Genomic DNA, 21269 nt, shown 5'->3' on the forward strand with positions numbered 1-21269 from the left:
CATTTCTTCCTCAATTCTAGAATTGCATTGCTTCGTCCATATTTCTCTCTTGTCATGTCCTTCATTCTTTTGACTTTCCAAAAGATACTTGTTTTTTGTTAGGGTGCATTCTGGACTACATATGCTAAGCCTTCTGACTTTCATGGCAGCTTGTACAATCCTCTTTGCATGTATAGTTCCAGAAATACACAATGTGCTTTGATGTTTCCTCCACTGCCACTCAATGGAATAAAGATCTCCATTTTCACCATCTCGGTTTCTGCCTAGACTCGCTAGCCTCATTCTCTATCATCAGCCTTTTCTGTTGTTGAACTTAGCACACAATTCAGGAGGCTCTTAATAGTCCTCTCCACTAAAATAGCTTCATCTTCATATTCACCTTCTCCAAGGAATGTCCCTTGTTCTGGTTCACAAGAATGAATTCTCTCTTGCTCATCATGTTCTTCATCTCTGAACTGAGCATTCATCAGGTTCCTTAGCTTCTCCTTCAGATTCCTAGCATACAGTTGCCTAGTAGGCCACTTAATTTTTTTCTTAAGATCCTATCCTATTCTCTGGTTTTCATTCTCCATTTTTTGTAGCAGCATACTCACCACACAGTCTTTCCTTTAAATCAACCATTTATTTGTCAAACTCTTCATCATTCATCTTTATGTGGCTTCTTTCTGAACCCATCATATGACTATGCTCTGTCATCTCTTTTTCCTTCTCAATGAGCTTCTCCATGCTCATTTTGAGTTGCAAACAAGAGTCCACAAAACACCTCACCAAGCTTCTCCCCTCTGGGCTTTGGTCTTTTGGTATCACAAGTTCTCCTCCTCTAGATCCTTTCTTCTTGCCTCTGGGCTTGGCCTTTGGTATCACAGGTTCTCCTCCTCCAGAACCTCTCGAGCTTACTCTTCTCCTCTGGCTATTGCACATTGCTTACCTCTCAAGAACTTCGCTTTCTGCCTTGAGGACTTCCTATCTCATGCCCTCAGCTGGAACACTTCTCTATCTCTTTGCAGCTTCTCCGCTACAAGGTTTTTTTGCCACAGTTCTCTTCCCTTCTGTTGCTGCCTACAACCACCAATTTGTTCACTAGGTTAAAATAAAACCATAAGACCCGTTTTACCTGCCAGGCTCCTCATATTGAGATTTCAACCTCCTATATTCCTTGCTTTAAATGCTTTGATTGTCTTCAACTCTACTTCTTGACTAAATGCTCTGTCCGAATCCTTCTGTGTTCTGGTTCCTTCTCCAATCTCTGTCCTGAAATTATAATTCCTTGTTCTGCCTGTACTACTCTGCTCCTCTACCACCAACTACCCTTGGTTCTTTGACTCGCTCTCTCATCCATGAGAAGTCTTTTCAATTTTCTTCACCGGCTGAAATTCTTCCGTAACACAAATACTTTATATCAAAATCTGTTGTTAAAACAAAATGCCACTAATATCAGGGACCTTTTAGCTTCGATAGACATGGAATGATAGTAGATATGGAGATTGAGCCTTTCAATATTTTACTGGAATGAAATATTCACCACTAAAAGTGGGTAAGGAAATGAACGGAGGGCTGATTTAGAAATACGTCCCGTTACCTAAAGGTTTCAAGAGATATCTGAGCCACAACTGACCGCATGCAGGGCATAATAACAGCCAGTTAACCCTCAGAATGACGATGAATCGTTCCTCTAGCCATCTTGGAGAATGAATTCCTGCCCGCCACCAGAGGGAACTAGTCTCAACTGTAAATATCCCTATTTTATAGGACACAATACCCAAGAATGATGATGAACACCCCAACCTTCAAGAGTTTCAACACGGCGGAGGCGTATTTGCTTTCTGTTTTAATCTCGGCTCTAGGATAGTGGAGACTAAATGCTCTACAGAGCTTCAGAACTATGTAGTATTTTGGACTTTGTGATGTGTTTCCATAGTATTATCAGACATCAACAGCCTGGATAATTTAGGGAGTAGTCTAATAATTTTTGCCTTTCTTGTCTAAATTTTAGTTGTTTAAAAGGTGTTTTAAATGAATAAATAAATTTAATTTTAGTTGTTTAAAAGGTGTTTTAAATGAATAAATAAATTTAATTTTAGTTGTTTAAAAGGTGTTTTAAATGAATAAATAAATTTAACACTATAAAAAATTATCATATTTACTAAGATTATTTCCCCACTGCCATATAACAAGAAATCCAGTACAATATATGATCAGCATGATCTTTCTTTGCATTTAACATCTTATTTGAGGGATATGTCAAATTATAACTATCATTCTAATCCAGTATATTGATCAGCATGATCTTTCTTTCTATTTATGATCTTTTTGAGGGACACATCAAATTATAACTATCATTCTTTCTTTGCTCTGAAAAACCAAATAGGAAGTCAGAAATTTTGAGATGTTATGAAAATTCAGATATGTAAGCATCGTGACAAACCTCTTGATGGAGTTCCTTGTGCACAAAATTCAAAACAAGATATTTAGATGTTATGTTTTCCAGTTAACAATATACACTTCATTTCACAGTAAAGTAATTAATATCTGGGATATATATCATCTAATCTTAGATTACTTTAAATCTAATAATATATAATTCAATTTATATAATATTAATTCAACTTTTAAAATATTAATTACTATACCATGAACTGCATATAATCTTTGATGATCTAACTTCAAAAAATTTGTAGATCAGACTAGGTGAGGCCTGCCCATCTTAACCCAAGTATCCTTAGGTAAAGATCCTTGTCCCTTTTCTTTGAGAATAAGATGGTGTTAGTAATAGTCAGTTCGTTAGGGTTGTGAGTGAGTAGGCTAAGTTAGGAGAATGTGAGCCCTTTGTATTTGAGAATGAGTTAGTTATGTTGTCTCTTGATGATCCAATGGTTGAATGAACCAATGAACCCCTAATCACACTTTCCAAAATTGGGAAAAAAATTTTACATGAATATCTTACGATCACTATTACTCTGCTGTCATTGGCAATCAGACAATGAACTAGCACATCCTTATTGCAAGAGTTAAGCAGGAACACAGATGGTTGTCATGGAATGTGCTGACTTCCATTATCCGATGTTTCAAGAAAATCCATTTCATTGTCCTCCTATGCATTGAATACATTGCTTCATTACAGAAGACCCCTTAATCTTATCTTAATATTCTTTTTATAGTTGTTTAACTAAAAATGGGAAGATTAATTTGTCCTCAAACAGGATTTAGTGCAGAACCTATTGCATCCCTCTGTTAATGTTGGATGACACGTAACAGCATGGGAGGATGTGTCTCTTGGGCTTAATGGTAGATGACACCATGGGAGGATATGTCTCTTGAGTTTAATTAGCTTAGTGTTAATGTTAAATGACACTTAACACTATGGGATGTCATACAAAATGACACCTGACAATATGATGTCTTCTAGTTTAAGACTTGATTTTGACATTTAATAGGAACACAATCGTAGTCAGTTAACTTTGCTTCAAACCTATTAGATGACCAGAATCTGCAAGATGTTCCAAACCCATTAAATATCCAGAATCTACAATTGTAAATGTACTCAGTCGAAGAACCCAGTATGAAAACACACTGATTAATGCAATCGAGTGTATGCTTACTCTTAATCCAAATAATGAGGTTGAAAAGCTTAATAAATTGTCATAGTGGATATCAAAGTCATCGAAAATTAAGAATTCAGTCAACAAACCACATACATGCTTAGAATTCAATGTGCAAAATGTTTGTCATCGCCCATTTTGACCATAACCAATGAGATTTTTATTTTATACACCTGAAAAAGTGTTTTTTCACTAACAATGTCCACTGAGTTTCCTATAGTATGATAATGTGAAGATATGTTTCATATAGTTGGGGTTATTCATATTATACTATTCACATTTACAAATATACAATCTCAATGGCAAGATCACAGTATCATAGTCAGAGTAATGTCAAGGTCTTGGTACCTCACCATGATGATGGAAAGATCTTATCTAGTTATCTCAATCTAAATTCATAATGTTACTATAGTTATTATCTCGTTCTCGTGGATCTTGATGAAGGCTACAATAGTGATGAAGATCGTAATGGAGCAATCATGGTTTAGCAATGACCTAGTTGAAGGAGCAACAAGAGGATGATCTTGGCCGTGATCGAGGAAGAGGATTGATGGCTTGGTCTTGGAGAGGTAGATTGTGTCAATGGTCATGGTCTTGGCATTCGTCAATAGAATCTCTATAAGAAGAATTTACGCATGGGTTTTCCTCTCCAAGAGGGAGAGGTTTTGGCCTTGGCAGAAAGACAAAACATTTGTGTTCTTGTCTCTTTTGTTTTGATGGTAGAAAGCCAAAACATTTGTGTTCTTGTCTCTTTTGTTTTTATAGCAGTTTGATGAAGATAACATACTCATGCTAATAATGAAGTAAACATCAAGCTAAGATAAATTGTTTAAATACTTCACAAATTGTTATCATGTAACGAAGAATCAACTTAACTATGCATGCCCCAGATTCTTCAACAACAATTAGGTATAGGGACTTAACTTCATGTACAAAGTTAAATTGACATAGATTTTCGATACAAGTTGTTTCAAGTAATGTGGTTTTCCTTGAATAATGGTGATAATTCAACCTACATATATGCATAACAACCACAAATGGTTGTCCTTACTACACTAACAAGTGCCTTATGGTAGGTTTTGCAACCTTCTAAAAAAAGATAAAATGATGAGTTACTTTTCAAATACAACATAAGGGATTCATGGGTGATTTATACTAGTGTTTTTTGAATTGTATCGCATTTAATTATATATTATTAATCATTAGTATGGTCTTGCAAGGCTACATGTCTAACTCATTGATTTATAAGTCTAAAAAATAAACTCTTATACTTCTAAAAGTTATTGCTTAAGAATCATAAACTCTTATTTTCTTTTGCATGTTTTTTCCTTGCTTTTTTTTAGTCCAACTTAACACTTTATTGGGGGCTATTGGAACATTGATAACCAATAATGGCTAAGTTGTCACATTCACTGGATCCATAAGAGTCTACTCCATTTCCTTATTTGAATAATTCAATCTATGGTTTCTGCTACATGTGCCCCAAGAGACTTCCTACAATGGGAGGGGAGTTTCCTCAAAATTCATGATTGCGTTAGTGTTTTTCATGCTCCTTTAGAGAGGGAAAAATAATATTTGTTATAGTTTTCATTGAAATTTTGTTTGAGGTCTTGCTAGGTTATGTGTCATTGCATACCTTCAAGCCTTTCCACTAAGAGAGATTCCTATTTTGCCTTCATACTCTAGACAACAAGTATGATCATGACCATAATAGACTCTATGTCAAAAGGTGATATGTTTGTAGCATTGAAGTTATGTCTAATGTGGATCTTCATTAAAAAAAAATCCAAAACAATTTGGTCAAGAAGATCCTTGATTAAATCAAGATAAATACATATCAAGAGTGGTATCCACCCTAATCATCAAAGAAGCTAACCCTCTATTAACGAACCTTGTGTATATCCGACTTGGGACCAAAGAAACAACTTTATTTTCAAGGGAAAAAGACAACTTTTATTGATATAAAACATGTTACATGTTTTGTAGATAATAAGACAACACACTACCAAAAACAAAAGCAAACCATACAAACATAAACCAAGGGCATAAAATAAACAAAATACACCTCGAAGACTAAAACACCACGTAACTAGAGAAAGTAGCCCATAGAGGAACCAAAAGAGGATGCAACAAAATGGCAACAATGACCTAGATCTAACTAGAAAGCTACAAGAAAGATAGAAAGCCAAAATGAAACGTCAGATTCAATCAAAGACGGAAAAAACCAAATGCATGGGTTGTTCCCCGGATCCATAGGTTGTATTGAATGAAACCCATAGCTGACATTTCACCACACTTAGAAAACACATCAACCATTGAGTTATGTTCTTGATATATTCGGGAAAAAGAGATATTATTGAAAAAGAAACAACTTAGTGTCCCACTCCTTCCACAACTTTCCTTCCATGCAACCCTCCAACTCACCATGAGGCTACACAAAATAATTTCTTCTCTAAATATCATTAAACAAATGCCTTTAGCACCCCGACAAAAGTTAATCATTACCACCCTTTCTTGCTTCTCCAAATCCCCCCTTGTAATGGACTACAACATTAACAAGAACATATCTACAACAAATCCCCACCACGTCACGACTCTTTTCACTCACTACTCTACTTTTCATATCTACCACATTGAGTATAAGCATAAGGAAGTGTTCACATGCTCTCAAAATTTCTTCCTCCCCTTCAGGAAAATACTTTCCACCAATGCAAACATATCCCCTCCTCTACCTTAGCCCATTGCCATGCATGTGAAAATTATTTCTTCTCTATAATAAGTAGAGAATTGACTTGATGAATATGCAGTTAATCTTTCATCCCAATAATAGTGAGTATAAGAAAATATATGGATGTATCTCTAACACTCTCAAGTAATAGGGTTTATCGATAATGGGAGACATCTACGAATATTCATATTCAACACCCCACTATTAGTAACAAAAAGGGACAAAGGAATAATTAGATGTTACACTTGGAGTATGTAAAGGTCCAATGCCTCTTACATTGACAAGCCAATCAAAATGTTGAGCTTATTGATGTTGCTTTACTAGGATTTTGGAATTGTTTATGAGTAGGATGATGTATGTAATTCAAGTGATGTGATTGTAGATGGATCTATTGCAACAATGAGTTCAATAGAACAAGTACTTATTGATTACAAGCTATAAAGAATGGAAATGTTGTTGGAGAGATGTGATGAGTTGTACAATGGGAATTGAAAACTAAAGGAATGGGGAGCAAAATATTGATGCTTGATTGAGAACAATAGAGGTAATAGTATAAGGAATTTTGAATGTGGAAAGTGAGATAAAAGAGAAGAAGAAAAAACTAGCAAAGATGACAAAAGTTTGTATGATTGTAGAGACACAGGTAAATCATCTTAGTATGCACCTAAATGATTTAGATGCTCAAATTGAATGCTTAGGGGTAGAAAATAATTCCCTGTCAACTCACATGACTAATTCCTTTTACTGAATAGACATAGCACTACAAAAATCTAATAGACCACACATGCATAGTCTACATAGAGAAAACTAGAGAAATTGATACAAACCTATCCTCTCCTCTACCTTGAGCCTACTTTCACCAAAACTATACTAGCCATCCTTCCCTTTTAGAAAATTTCTCAATTAGACTCTTTCTTATTTCTACTTTGGATCCTTTCCGACTCTTAGTGACACAATTCCTAACTCCATAGAAGATTACATAGACATGCAATGTGAACCATTCATAACCAACAACTAGTAATCACGAAGTATAATTGAAAGAATAATAATCGTTCTTGCCAAAATTTGCTGGTGAAAGTGGTGTCTCGATCAGACACAATGGAAGTCAGCATGTCATGTAGTTTAAAGATTTGGTCCATGAAAACTTGAGCCCCCAATGTTGGGGTAAATGGGTTTGGTAGAGCGCAAAAATGAGCATATTTGGAAATATTGTCAACAACCACCGTGATGATTGATTTGTTTCCTAACCTTGGGAGACTTGTAATGAAATCCATGGAAACATCTGTCTAGATGGAAGCAGGGAGTGGAAATGGTTGTAAGGTTCCTAGTAGCTTGATTGTTTCCCCTTTGTTGCATTGGCATACATTGCATTCAACTATAAATGTAAGAATGTCGTCCTTCATGCCAGTTCCAAAGAAAGAGCGACGTGCTCATGCATAAGTCTTTTGAAAGCTTGAATGACCTGTAGTCAAAGAGGAGTGCAACGTTGCAGTGCTCTTTAGAGAATCATAATAGTAGGAGGCTTATTGGAAAAGCCATAAAATGATGTTTAAAGTGATGGAAGTCCATGGTAGCTGCAGGCTTCATGTAGAGAATCATCAAAGTAGCAGACTTAATAAAGAATCCATAAAATGATCACCATGGTGGTTGTGAGTTCAGCTTTCCAAAGAGTTAATGAGCCGAGATGTTTGCAGTCATCTCGGCTATAGCAAAAGGACTCAAAGCCTACATTGGACCATATCCAATGCGAAGTGCTTTGGAAAATTTTTCCAACGATATGTGGAAGTTCAGAAATGGGTTCCTGGATCAAAAGATATGGTCTGCTAAAGTTCAAGGTTGTGAAGCCTTAGGAAGGAAGGAATATTGACATATCAAAGGTCTGGGACATCGGAGTATCGACATATCAGAGATTTGGATACCAGAACATCGGGGATCAGAATGTTGGAGGTCAGCATATTGGCACATCAGAATATCAGAGGTCAGCATATTGACGCATCGAAATATTGGAGGTCAGCGTATCATCTCATCGACATATCAGAGATTTGGATACTAGAACATCAAGGATCGGAATGTTAGAGGTTAGCATATTGGCGCATAGGAATATCGGAGGACCATGACATCGGGGCATCAGAACTTCTCAACTGTGTTACACTAAGAAGTTATGATAGCATTAATAGTGTCGAGTAATGCCAAAAAAGATTAACAAAGGATTTTTTTACAAATTCTAGGGTTGACAGGCCTTCTTCTCTCTCCTCCTAATAGGGCACCTGGTAGCATGAGATTGGTTATGATAAGCTACAGTTTCATTTGACGTCAACATGACGTTACGATAGGACATGTGGTAGGTTGATGAACGATATTGGGTGCTCTAGTGTGCCATATAAAGGTGACACATGTCATCGCTATAAAGATGCCACGTGGAGTGATGATGTCATATTTGAGCTTGGCATATCGGAGGATGAAGACCTCAGAACTCTAGAATAGATGGTTGTTGAAAAGTTCCGATGGAGGGTACTTTCAATATTGGGTTGGCTCTTGGTCATGTAAATACAAAGAACCAACGACGCAGAGAAGTAGAAAAGGAAGATTGGCCCCTGACAAGAACAAAACACCTTAGCATCTCAATGCTAAGTTGTAGGTCACAACTCTCGATACTGTGGAGGAGAAACACTCAAGGAGATCAACATCAGAGGAGCTAAACACACTAGGACTGATAAGTTTCATAACATTGCACCATTGTGAAGTTACAACATGGAGTTTATCTGATAAGGAAGTATAAAGAGTTAAAGGATGTATGGGTTGGCAGTTGTGAAGTTGAATGCAGGCACAATAGAGTTGATAGTTGAAAGGGGTTAAACCCACAGCAGAATTTGTAACAAGAAATCAAGGACAACATTTCTGGCAGAGACTAATTCGAGAGAATGAAGGAAGCAATCGACTGCTTCGTGTGCATGAATGATTGTGCTAAATGAGAATAGAGCAGTCACTTTTGTGATCTGTTAAAAGATCTATGGTTTGATAAATGAAATTGGGGTTCTCAGAGGAGTGTGCAAGTCACCTGAGAATTAATTTCTCATCACAAAATCTCTATGCAGTTAGACTATGAAGAACTCCAAGTTCCATCTCTTTTTTGGGCACTATGACAAGAAACTATCAGAAGACACAAGAGCAGAAAGTGAATCCATGCCTAAGTACAGATTGGAAGCTAAAGAATAGAGTTGAGAGACTCCCTTGTGTAGAGTGCCTAAGTGGAACAAAACCATCGCCGACAAAAAAGATAGTAGGGGAATTGAGCATGTGTGTGTGTGTTGTGTTGTGAGACTGTGCATCGAAACAGAGAGGTTGAAGCACTTGTAGCACACTATTGAATACAACATCAAGAGCAGTGAGAGAGTTCTGCGGAGAATTTCAAGGGTAGTGATGAAGAGAATTCAGTGTAGAGCACTTGACAGAGAAGGTAGAGCGCAGTTAAAGTGTTGTTGTGAGCAGTGAAAAGAGACCTGCTCCAAGTGAGCACAGAAGGTAGAGTGTAGAAGTCAAATATGCAAACAACCATTGTTGGTATTTTACTTGTATAATTGTATGCCTCTAGTTTCAGTTTGAAAATTGTATGAAATAGTATAGCAGTGGCAAGAGCAATTTGGTGCTTGCATACTGAAGAGGTCGGTGCCTCTAGGAAAGTTGGTGCTTGCTAAACAAAGTGTTGAAAATAGCAACAGGAAATGCTAAATATAGAAGTGCTAAAAATAGCATTTCGGGATACATTCCAATTTTAGTTAGTCCCTGAACTAAAATTGAGAATTAAAATTCGAATTTGTTCTTAGCAGCTGTTTGAAAAATAATTAATTAATTCATCTTGAGTTAATTAATTGGAGAAAATCAAACATGAAGTCTATGTGAAGACATGCAACAGTTATCCCTTTGACTGAGGAAGTTATCCATTAGTTGAGGAGATAAGGATGAGTTGTACTTTGATTTGTAATTAGTTAGCTCAGTTAACTGAGTTAAGTCTAGTTAGATTAGTTCCAACATTTTGTGGAACTGATTGTGAGTTCAGTTATGTATGCATGCATGTAACTAGTGTACTTCAGATAACTGAATATTCCCTCATAAATAACTCATGCATGTCAGTTCAGTTGAAGACCCAGTTAAGATTAGAGGATGGGACAGTGTACTATTAGTTGCAGGAATATTCCATTAAGGATATATCTTGCATGCAGAAGGAATTCATTCCTTGAGGATAACGCAGTTATTTCTGAGTTTGGTGTGTTGTGTGAGAGGTGAATTCACATAGGTGGCAGCCAGAGGACCCAGGAGAAACTGCGTAAGGAAATAGGAGGCTTGGAGTACTGAGGGAAGGCATATGTTGTGTATATTCATTCTATGAGCAGCATTGAGGGATTGTACTGAGAGCTGGATAACTTGTGAGCTAAAGCTTTGTGTACCCCGGAGATATTTCCACTTGTATGATAATGTAGAGATCGAGGTTTTTAGCTAAGGCTTTACCCAGAGTATTCTTCTATGTTCATGTGTGATTGATTTATCATTCTTTGTTATATGTGTTCTATTTGATCTTGCTCAAAATCGATTAAGCTTTCGCAAGTTTGTTTGTAGAAGTAGATCAAGTATTTTTCTTTAGTATATTGCATTATCAGGTGATCTACAGTGAGAATTTCTACATGGTATCGGAGCAAAGGTGATCAAAGCAAAGAATAGTATACAAAGAAGGGAGAAGTTCTAAGGTTGAAGTTCTTGATTATAGAAATCGAATTCTTAACCAATGGCGGTCAACGATTTGAGATTCGAGTATGCTTCCAAATTCCTTTGGGAAGTTATGTAACCTCCGGCAGCTTAATTTAAACAATTGTGGTTCATTAACGGAGCTTCCAGATTCCTTTGGAAACTTGAGGAATCTCCAACAGGTTAATTTCTCCTACTGTACTTCATTAAAGGGGCTTCCAGATTCCTTTGGAAACTTGAGGAATCTCCAACAGGTTAATTTCTCCTACTGTACTTCATTAAAGGGGCTTCCAGATTCCCTTGGGAATTTAAAGAACCTCCAGCGTATTGACTTGTCTTCTTGCTATAAACTAGAAAAGCTTCCAGATTCCCTTGGCGAGTTAAATAATCTCCGGCGTATTAAGCTCCATTTTTGTGAAAAACTACAGAAGCTTCCAGATTCCCTTGGTGAGTTAAAGAACCTCGAACATATTGATTTGTCTTGGTGCCGAAACTTAAAATGTCTTCCAGATTCCCTTGGTGAGTTAAAGAACCTCGAACATATTGATTTGTCTCGTTGCGGTAACTTAAAGAAGCTTCCAGATTCCTTTGGGAGGTTAAAGAACCTCCGACATATTGACTTGTCTTTTGCCTTTGAATTAGAGAGGCTCCCAGATTCCTTTGGGGAGTTACAGAACCTGCAAAGTTTGGTTTTGCTCTATTGTCGAAAGGTGCAGATATTTCCTGAAACTCTTGGAAAGATAAGTTCCCTTGAATGCTTAGACATCTCAGATTGTCCGAAAATTGAAGTATGGCCTCCCCAAGTCTCACATAACCGGTCATTGCTAAAATTATTTTTATCTGGTACAAATTTAAAAGAATTGCCAAGTGCTATCGGAGAGCTAAGTGATTTGCAAGTTCTGCATTTAGGAAGCCAATTGAAACGTCTGCCCGATAACATCGGTGACTTAAGGAGCTTACAGGAATTGGAGCTTTCTGGTTGCATTCAGTTGAAACATTTGCCGGATTCCATTAGATTGTTGACCCAGCTGAGAGAGTTGAAAATCAAGAATTCGGGTTTAGAGTACTTACCACCATGCCTCGTGGAGCTGAACAGTCTTCAGCGGTTGGAAATAAAGGAGTGTCCATTGAGTGAACTGCCACTCAGAAAAGTTGAAGGGGGAATAGTGTTGAATAAACTGGACGCTTCCATTGTCAACTGTATGTTTGGGCTAAAATACTTAACACTGTGCCGGACAAACATTTCAGGGTTATCATTTTGTGAAGGCCTTTGCCCAAACCTTCAACATCTCAGCATTCTTAGATGTGGTTTTTTGGTGGAGGTTGTAGAATTGCCAGCAACACTTATAGAGCTAGAGTTGAGCGAGTGTTGTACATTGAGGAAAATAGGACTTTGTGGTCTTGAAAGGTTCGAGAAATTCCAACTCGTAGCATGCCACACAGTTGAGGAGCTGCCAGGTCTTGAAACGCTGGGACGTCTGAAGGAGCTGAAGGTTAACTGCCACTATCTGAAAAGAATAGACGGGTTGGCGCAGTTGACAGAACTTCAAGTGCTAAACACGGAAAAATGTTGTTCGTTAAAAGAACTTCCAGGTCTGGAACAATTGACTTTGTTGAGGGAGCTTAAAGCCAGTGGTTGTGGGAAAGTGCGGAGCATAGTGGGGTTGGCGCAGCTGCCAAAACTGGATGTGCTAGAAATGGAAGATTTCTCTGAGCTGGAAGAAATTCCGGGTCTCGAACGTTTGACATCATTGAGGCGGCTTAATGCCAGTGGCTGTGGGAAATTGCAGAGCATAGAGGGCTTGGTGCAGCTGACAGGACTTCAAGAACTAAACGTGGCAAACTGCGGTGAGTTAAAGGAAATCACAGGTGGTCTCCAGCATCTGACAAAGTTGAGGAAGCTTAATGCCTGCGGATCTGGAAAACTGCAGAGCTTAGACGGGTTAGCGCAGCTGACAGGACTCCAAGAATTAAACGTGGCAAACTGCTGTGAGTTACAGGAAATCCCAGGTGGTCTTGAACATCTGAAGTCGTTGCGGAAGTTTGATGCGAGTGGCTGTGGGAAACTGCAGAGCATAGAGGGGTTAGCGCAGCTGACAGGACTCCGAGACTTAAACGTGGCAAACTGCTGTGAGTTACAGGAAATCCTAGGTGGTCTTGAACATCTGAAGTCGTTGCGGAAGTTTGATGCGAGTGGCTGTGGGAAACTGCAGAGCATAGAGGGGTTAGCGCAGCTGACAGGACTTCGAGAATTAAACGTGGCAAACTGCTGTGAGTTACAGGAAATCCCAGGTGGTCTTGAACATCTGAAGTCGTTGCGGAAGTTTGATGCGAGTGGCTGTGGGAAACTGCAGAGCATAGAGGGGTTAGCGCAGCTGACAGGACTTCAAGAATTAAACGTGGCAAACTGCAGTGAGTTAAAAGAAATTCCAGGTGGTCTCGAACATCTGAAGTCGTTGTGGAAGTTTGATGCGAGTGGCTGTGGGAAATTGCAGAGCATAGAGGGGTTGGCGCAGCTGACAGAACTTGAAGACTTAAACGTGGCAAACTGCTGTGAGTTACATGAAATCCCAGGTGGTCTTGAACATCTGAAGTCGTTGCGGAAGTTTGATGCGAGTGGCTGTGGGAAACTGCAGAGCATAGAGGGGTTAGCGCCGCTGACAGGACTTCAAGAATTAAACGTGGCAAACAGCAGTGAGTTAAAAGAAATCCCAGATGGCCTCAAACATCTGAAGTGGTTGTGGAAGCTTGATGCCAGTGGCTGTGGGAAACTGCAGAAGATAGAGGGGTTGGCGCAGCTGACAGGACTTCAAGAACTAAACGTGGAAAACTGCAGTGAGTTAAAAGAAATTCCAGGTGGTCTCAAACATCTGAAGAGGTTGAGGAATCTTAATGCGAGTGGCTGTGGGAAGCTGCAGAGCATAGAAGGGTTGGAGCAGCTGACAGAACTTGAAGTGCTAAACGTGGTGAACTGCTGCGAGTTAAAAGAACTTCCAGGTCTGGAACATTTGAGATCATTGAGGAAACTTAGTGCTGGTGGGTGTCGGAAACTGCAGAGCATAGGGGGGCTGGCGCCGTTGACAAAACTTAGAATGCTTAACGTGAAAGACTGCTGTGAGTTAGAAGAACATGGAAATCTGGAACATATGGGGTTGTTGAGTGTGCTAGCAACAAAGCACTGTGGGAAACTGCAGTTGCTCGGTAGGGGAGGATGGAAGTACTTGCGGCAAGGACGGAAGAGTAGGGAAGCTGTTGCGACGCCGCTGGAAGAAACAGGCGCTTCAAAATGAAAGGTCAAGAGCAAATATTGGGATCAGAGTACGTCATTATTATAATGTTCACCGGTGGCCCCAGAATGGTCATTGCGGTCTGTGAACCGCAGCGAAACGAAGCCCTGTAATTGACATTTTCAACTATGCGTTGTTGTGATATCTCTTTATAGCAGCACTGTTAGTAAAAATGCTCTGAATCATACAGGTTATTGTGAACTTAAATCTTTGTTCTGTAATTTGCACTAGCAAATACCAAAAATTTTGGAAGACCAAATTTGAACGGTTATAAGGTGAAATTTGAAAGTTTCACATTCAAACAATATAAAGTTATAAACATGTTCAATTTCAATTATACATTACTAAGGATGATCAATAACATGTTCAATTTCAATTATACATTACTAAGGATGATCAATAAATTAGAGTGATTTTCTTCTTTCCTTTTTAAATGAAATACGTCATTTCATTGACATTTTGATGTATTTCAACCATTAACAGTTTCATTTACCTTTATTGAATTGTATATTTTTTTAATTGGTGTTTCATTTTCTTTTATGATATTTAAGATATACAATAAAATGTTTATATTTTTTATTAAAAAATATAATATATAATATAAATTATATAAATTTTTTATTTATTTATATTTTTTTCTCTTTTATTATAATGCTAAAAATAATTATTTAAATAAATTTAATATATATATATATATATATATATGAAAATTGAATAAATAAATAAAAGCTTTATAATAAACCAATTATATATTATATTTTTTTAATGATATCTTATTTTATATAATTAAATATATTATTTCATGGTTCACACAAAATGCATTTTAAAATAACAATATATTAAAGATATTATTTCATGGTTCACACTAGATGCATTTTAAAATAACAATATATTAATAGTTTTAATGTAATAAAGTAAAAAACAAAAAATGTTATTAAAATAAGTTTGAAATTAGAATACTTTGGAATGGGTGTTTTTTGAAACGTGGGGGAGTGGGTTGCATGGGTTGTCGATGTCCCACCTAGCCAAAGGACCAAGGGACGTGGAAGAACACCCCTATGGCAAATATGAATGTTTCAATCCAGTTACATGTCAATCATCATTCGAAACAATAATACTCTAAGCACCATGCACTTAGATCTTAATTGTATTCCCTGTAAAAATCTATCAATTGGGACTCCTCCTTTGTGAAGTCCTAGCCAATGGTGATTTTGGCTATGCTTCTCGCATTTTCGCCCAAATCGAGCTCAACTTCACAATAGATGGTGGCTAGCACAACTTGTCTATCTCGCCATTGGTGACCCGTGATAGCTTCAATTGTTGTTCTCTATTGTTATGCTCCTCGACACTCCGTCTTAGCAAAAATCGACATCACTTATTGGGCAACTACCATTTTAAGGGAGTTGCTCCTACTTTTTCTCTATGGCACTGCAATGCATATGGTAGTTTCCATACTTCCTGTAGCCTTTAGTTTATTTAGCACTTATCTTCCTCTTGTAGGTCAAACAACCATCCAAAAGCCTTTACACTTAGGCTCCTAGAAATTAGAGTTCATATACTCATTCCTACTAGTTGAAGTCTTTAGATGCAGCATCATTGGACTTCTCCTGACTTCGCAATATTTTTTGGATCCACACTTCGTCTTTGTTATGAAACTAGCTCACAAAAAAATAGAAAAGATAGATCAACGCCTTAGAAATAAGCCTCTTCGAGGGGGCAACCTCCTTTACATTACACAAATGAACCATTCTTAGATGATACAACTAACAAGACCTCCTTTCTATATAAAGGAGTTTAAGGGGTCATAATATAATTAGAGCAGAAATAACAATAATAATGTAAGGGCACAATAATAACAATATGGGAACTACATGGGCACAACAATATAATAAAGGGGTTGTACTAATAACAATAAGGGGTTACACTAGTAGTATAGGGACCTAACATGCCCCTCTCCTTCAAAAAGTGTTGTCCTCAACGCTTGAGTAGTTCTTGCTACTTCTGTATAGAGTTCTTGTCCTCCCATGTGGAATCTTGAGCGGGTAAGTTCTTCCACTTGATGAGATACTCTGAAATTGATCGATTTCGTAGTTGTCGGGTTCTTGTTTCTGTGACTGCTCCAGGTTCCAATATGATTTTTCCTTCCTCGTCAAGTTCTGGCAATATTGTTTGAACTGAGATCTTCTGCAACTTTTGAATGAGTGGCCACACTTCTTCGTCCTTCTTTCATTCATCCCTTGCTTCGTTTATCCAATCTAGTTGGATAATAGAAATAGCACAAAACAATGCTTCCACATCCTCATCCTTTCTTGAGAGTGCATCTGCAATGACATTTTGCTTCCCTTTTTTGTAGATGATTTCAAAGTCATGACCCAACATATTTGTGACCCATTTTTGTTGCTCTTCAGAGGATAATCTTTGTTCTAAAAAGTATTTAAGACTATCATGATCCGTTTTTACCTTGAAGTGTCTTCCCATTAGGTAAGGTCGCAATTTCTTAAGTGCATGTAGTATTGCCAACATTTCCTTCTCATAAATAGCTTTCTTGAGATGTAGTCGTAAAAATACCCAATCGCCTACATCAAAACTTCTTTCACTGTGATGTTGATCTACCTGTTGTTTCATTCGATTCTACACCGAAGTGGCATTATCCTTTAAAAGTTAGAGAACTTGTTGTTGATGCTCGATGTGATATTTCACTGCTTGAACCTTTTTCTTCTTGATATGTCCTTCTATCTTAAGAGTTTGAGGAGTGGTAATTTCTTACAATGCATTACAAGATATGGTCGGATTTATTTCTTGATGCTCGATGTGATGTTTCACTTCTTGAACATTTTTCTTCTTGCTATGTCCTTCTGTCGTGATAGTTTTAGGAGTGGTAATTCTTGCCAATGCATTACAAGATATGGTCGGATTCATTTCTTCTTTCTCAATGTGATCTTTCACTTCTTGAACCTTTTTCTTCTTGATATGTCCTTCTATCTTGAGAGTTTAAGGAGTGGTAATTCTTTCTAATGCTTTACAAGATATGGTCGGATTTATTTCTTCTTTCTCTGGGGTTGGTTCCTAGTGTATATCCTCTTCTTTTGATGTTTCTTGATCCTTTTCTTCCTCCTCTTCACAATCTATGTAAAATAATTTCTTCTCAACACACTTATGACCTTTAATGTATTTGTTATCACAATTGTAACAAAGCCCTTTTGCTCTTTTTTCTTCCAATTGTTGTGGTGTCAACCTTGTAGGTTGTTGAAGGCTAGGAGAAACAACACTTCCATCTTTATGGTTGTGAGGGGTAGACTTCCTTGTTGCCATAATTTTTCTTTCCACTTTTCTTACCAACCTGAATGCCTTGTCCAATGAATCAGGTTCTCAAAGATGAACCTCATGTTGAATGTTATCCTTTAAAGTCCCTATGGATACATCAATCCTCTGCTTCTCTGGAATATCATTTTCCTTTATATTCAATTTTTGAAAGTCCTCAATGTGCTTTGCCATTGAACAATTTTTTTTTTAGATTTATCAATTGGCTAAAGAAGGTGTTGCTCTTTGTATCCTCATAATGTGCTATCATTTCCTCCTTGAAAATTGACCACGTAACAAGTGGTTTATGAGAACAAAGCCCTTTATACCATAAAAATTGATCCTGTTCTAAATATGAAGATGCAATATGTACCTTTTGTAATAGTTGCACCTCATGTAAATCAAAATATTGCTCCATCTGTAGACTTATCCAATTTACTGCATCCTTGTCACCAAACTTCCTCATATCGCATTTTCTTGATTTTAGGATCTCGATCTTGAAACAACTGTAACTCTGTAATTTCAGATCTCCAAGTTCTGAAATTGCATCCTGCAGTAGCTCTCTGCATTCTCTTTCTAACCCACAAGTCTGAGCAATAGTGGATTCTGCAAGGAAGAGTTATGTCAAATTTCCCACGGTGGCCTGATTATAAACTAGTTCAGTAGAGCGCACTTATACAAAGTGCCACGTGTCATTGTTTCAACCTTAGGATATGAAAAATATACACAAAAAACTACAGTCCGTCCTCTTTCTATAACTTCTTATGAAATTTCAATATGATTCTCAGAGAGAAAGTTATGACGATTTTCCCAAGGTCACCTATTTAGAATGTAATTCGGGAGTCTGCAAAAACCCTAACTTCCTCAGATTATATCTCCAAAAATATAGCGATAAAAGATTTGAAATTTGGACCCGAGCATCACTAAGATTTCGGTTCAAATGAGTTTTAATTTCAGAGTCTGAACCTTCGCAGAAAAAATATTATAACGAAAATTCCACCATGACCTGTTTGAGATGAAATTATGGAGCTTGCAAAAACCCTAAATTACTCAAATCACATCTCTGACAATATAGCAAGACAAGATCTAAAATTTGGATGTACGGTTTAACGTTACTTTGTCTCAAATGTGTTTTTGTTGTAGCTTCTGAAACGTCGCAGAAAAAAAGTTATAGCGAAAATTTCACGATGACCTGTTTGGAGCAGTGAAACCCTAGAATCCAAAGCTCATATACCAAATGTTATGAAACCAGCTCACAAAAAGATAGAAAAGATAGATCAACGCCTTAGAAATAAACCTCTTCGAGGGGGAAACCTCCTTTACATTACACAAATGAACAATTCTTAGATGATACAACTGACAAGACCTCCTTTCTATGTATAGGAGTCTAAGGGGTCATAATATAATTAGAGCCGACATAACAATAATAATGAAAGGGCATAATAATAACAATAGTGGGCTTCTATGGGGCACAATAATAACAATATGAGGACTACATGGGCATGACAATATAATAAGGGGGTTGTACTAATAACAATAAGGGGTTGCACTAGTAGTATAGGGACCTAACACTCTTTCGTTCTCTGGTCTTCTTATTTTCCTTATGCACTTCTCTCTTTGTTTTGTTTTGATCGACCCTGCTCTTTGTAAGCTCACATACCATGGATTTTGCTTTGTGAACTTAGTCATCGGTCTATGTTGAAAATGCAACAAGAAAATCCTGATTTAATTTTCCCATGAATTAAATTAGGAATAAAATTGTAATTACATATCACAAGACAACTTGTATGAGTTAACTAAGTTAATTTGACTTAGTTGGTTCAATTAATTCGAGTTGAGGGTCTAACTAGAGTAATGTAGAGTGTCTCCTACTTTATAGGAGCCCTGGTTGAGTTTATTTTGAGTTGTAATTAATTAATTCAATTTAACTAAGTTAAAGTCAGTTAAATTAGTTCCAACTGATGGAGGAACTAGTAAGACATCAAACAATGGGGTGTTGCCTTCTGTGTTCAACCAATTAACTGATAATTCAACCATAAATAACTCATGCATGTCAAATCGAAGAGTTACCCAGTTGAGATTGGATTTCAAGGGCAGTGCACTATCAATTGTATAAATATCTGAATTATACAGATGGTGCATGTAGTCAGAGGAAGATCCTAAAGGGACTGCGCAATCCAATGGAGGAAAGCTCTTGTTACATAGGGGCCTAATTCCTCATTGATCAGTGCAAGGAAATAGGAGCTTGGCAAGCAACAGAATAGGCTAAGTATTGGCCAACGTCAACTTGTGAGGTAGTGAGATAGATTGTACTAGTGTAGAGGTTGCTTATGCTTAAGCAAACATTGTAAATATTCTTTATTTTTATGATCTAATTCAATATACATATAGGAAGGGGTTTTGAGTAGCGAGCTTTCCCCTTAGATAAATCTCTGAGAATATGTGATTGAATCTTGTCTCATGTTTATGTTGTGATTTTTCTATCGATTAATTGTTTCTGTTGATGAGTAGAGTAGATTCAAGTCTATTGTTTTAGTAAATTACAAATAGTAATTTGAATCTACATAGGAATTTCTACATGGTATTAGAGCTTTGAAATCACATTAGGACCAATCCTTGAAGTCCTTATGTACACTCATCATTAAAGAACTAATGAGTTGTTAGTAGGCAAAGTTATGGAGCCCTAGTTCAGGGCAGATCCTGAAGACCCTATATGCAGATTTCTTAATGGAGCTAGAAGGCTGCTAGTGGGCAGATCGGTGAGCCAATTTTTAGTGACATAAAAATTTGTGATCATTGATATTGGAAGAATGAGGAGCAGAGAGATTTCCCACAGGGAAATCGAGACTCAGAGGGAGTCTAGTTTTAGAGGGAGCATCCCTATGGAAGCTAGTAGTTTAGGATCTGAGGAGATCAAACTCATTATTGCAGTAGTTGTAGCAGCAATGCAAAAGAAACAACAAAGTAGTAGCAACAACAATATGATTAGATCATATTTTGCCATGCATGCAACCATACCCCCAAGAGTCAGGTGGGGCGATGTAGATCCTTAGTCACATAATTGTAGAAATTTGGGTAGGGTCCATTGAGGTGTTTTTGCCTCATGGACCATTACCTTGCTACGGGGGCCCACAGTATTTAGTAGCAGGATGATCAATGTCAGTCAGATAGTGAGGAGTGTAGAGCAAGACACTCAATAGAAGATTCAGCAGTAGCACAATTTTCCCAATAAACAGTGGCAGATTGATTCAATGATTATTTATGTTTACTATTCTCAGTTGCATATGTTGCAGTAGAAGCAACAATAGTGAGAGGTGTTGCATGCAATACATTCCAAAGGTACTCTATCGGGGTAGATGAGAATCCCTTTCTTGTTGAGAGGGAGTGTTGAAAATGCAACAAAAAAATCTTGATTTAATTTTCCCTTGAATTAGTCTAGGAATAAAAATGTAATTCCACATCACAAGACAACTTGTACAAGTTAACTAAGTTAATTTGACTTAGTTGGTTCAGTTAATTTGAGTTGAGGGTCTAACTAGAGTCATGTAGAGTGTCTCCTACCTTATAGGAACCATGGTTGAGTTTATTTTGAGTTGTAATTAATTAATTCAGTTT

At 37.3% G+C, this 21269-nt stretch overlaps 1 protein-coding gene across 1 annotated transcript; it reads left to right on the plus strand.

The window, feature by feature from the left end:
* Positions 1–11137: 11137 nt before the first annotated feature.
* On the plus strand, positions 11138–14357 carry LOC149213612 (uncharacterized). Its single transcript, XM_089389088.1, has one exon. The coding sequence runs from the start codon at positions 12270–12272 to the stop codon at positions 14355–14357; it is 2088 nt and encodes a 695-aa protein (XP_089245214.1). The 5' UTR covers positions 11138–12269.
* The last annotated feature ends 6912 nt before the right edge of the window (positions 14358–21269 follow it).

The sequence above is a fragment of the Pinus tabuliformis genome, chromosome 1_1, assembly GCF_031772625.1.
Source record: "Pinus tabuliformis cultivar Carrire ecotype Pingquan chromosome 1_1, CPIR1, whole genome shotgun sequence".
Classification (NCBI taxonomy): Eukaryota; Viridiplantae; Streptophyta; class Pinopsida; order Pinales; family Pinaceae; genus Pinus; species Pinus tabuliformis.

What these genes read in the sequence shown, in the direction of transcription:
- LOC149213612 (XM_089389088.1), top strand. Translation starts at nt 12,270, where the DNA reads ATGTTTGGGCTAAAATACTTAACACTGTGCCGGACAAACATTTCAGGG.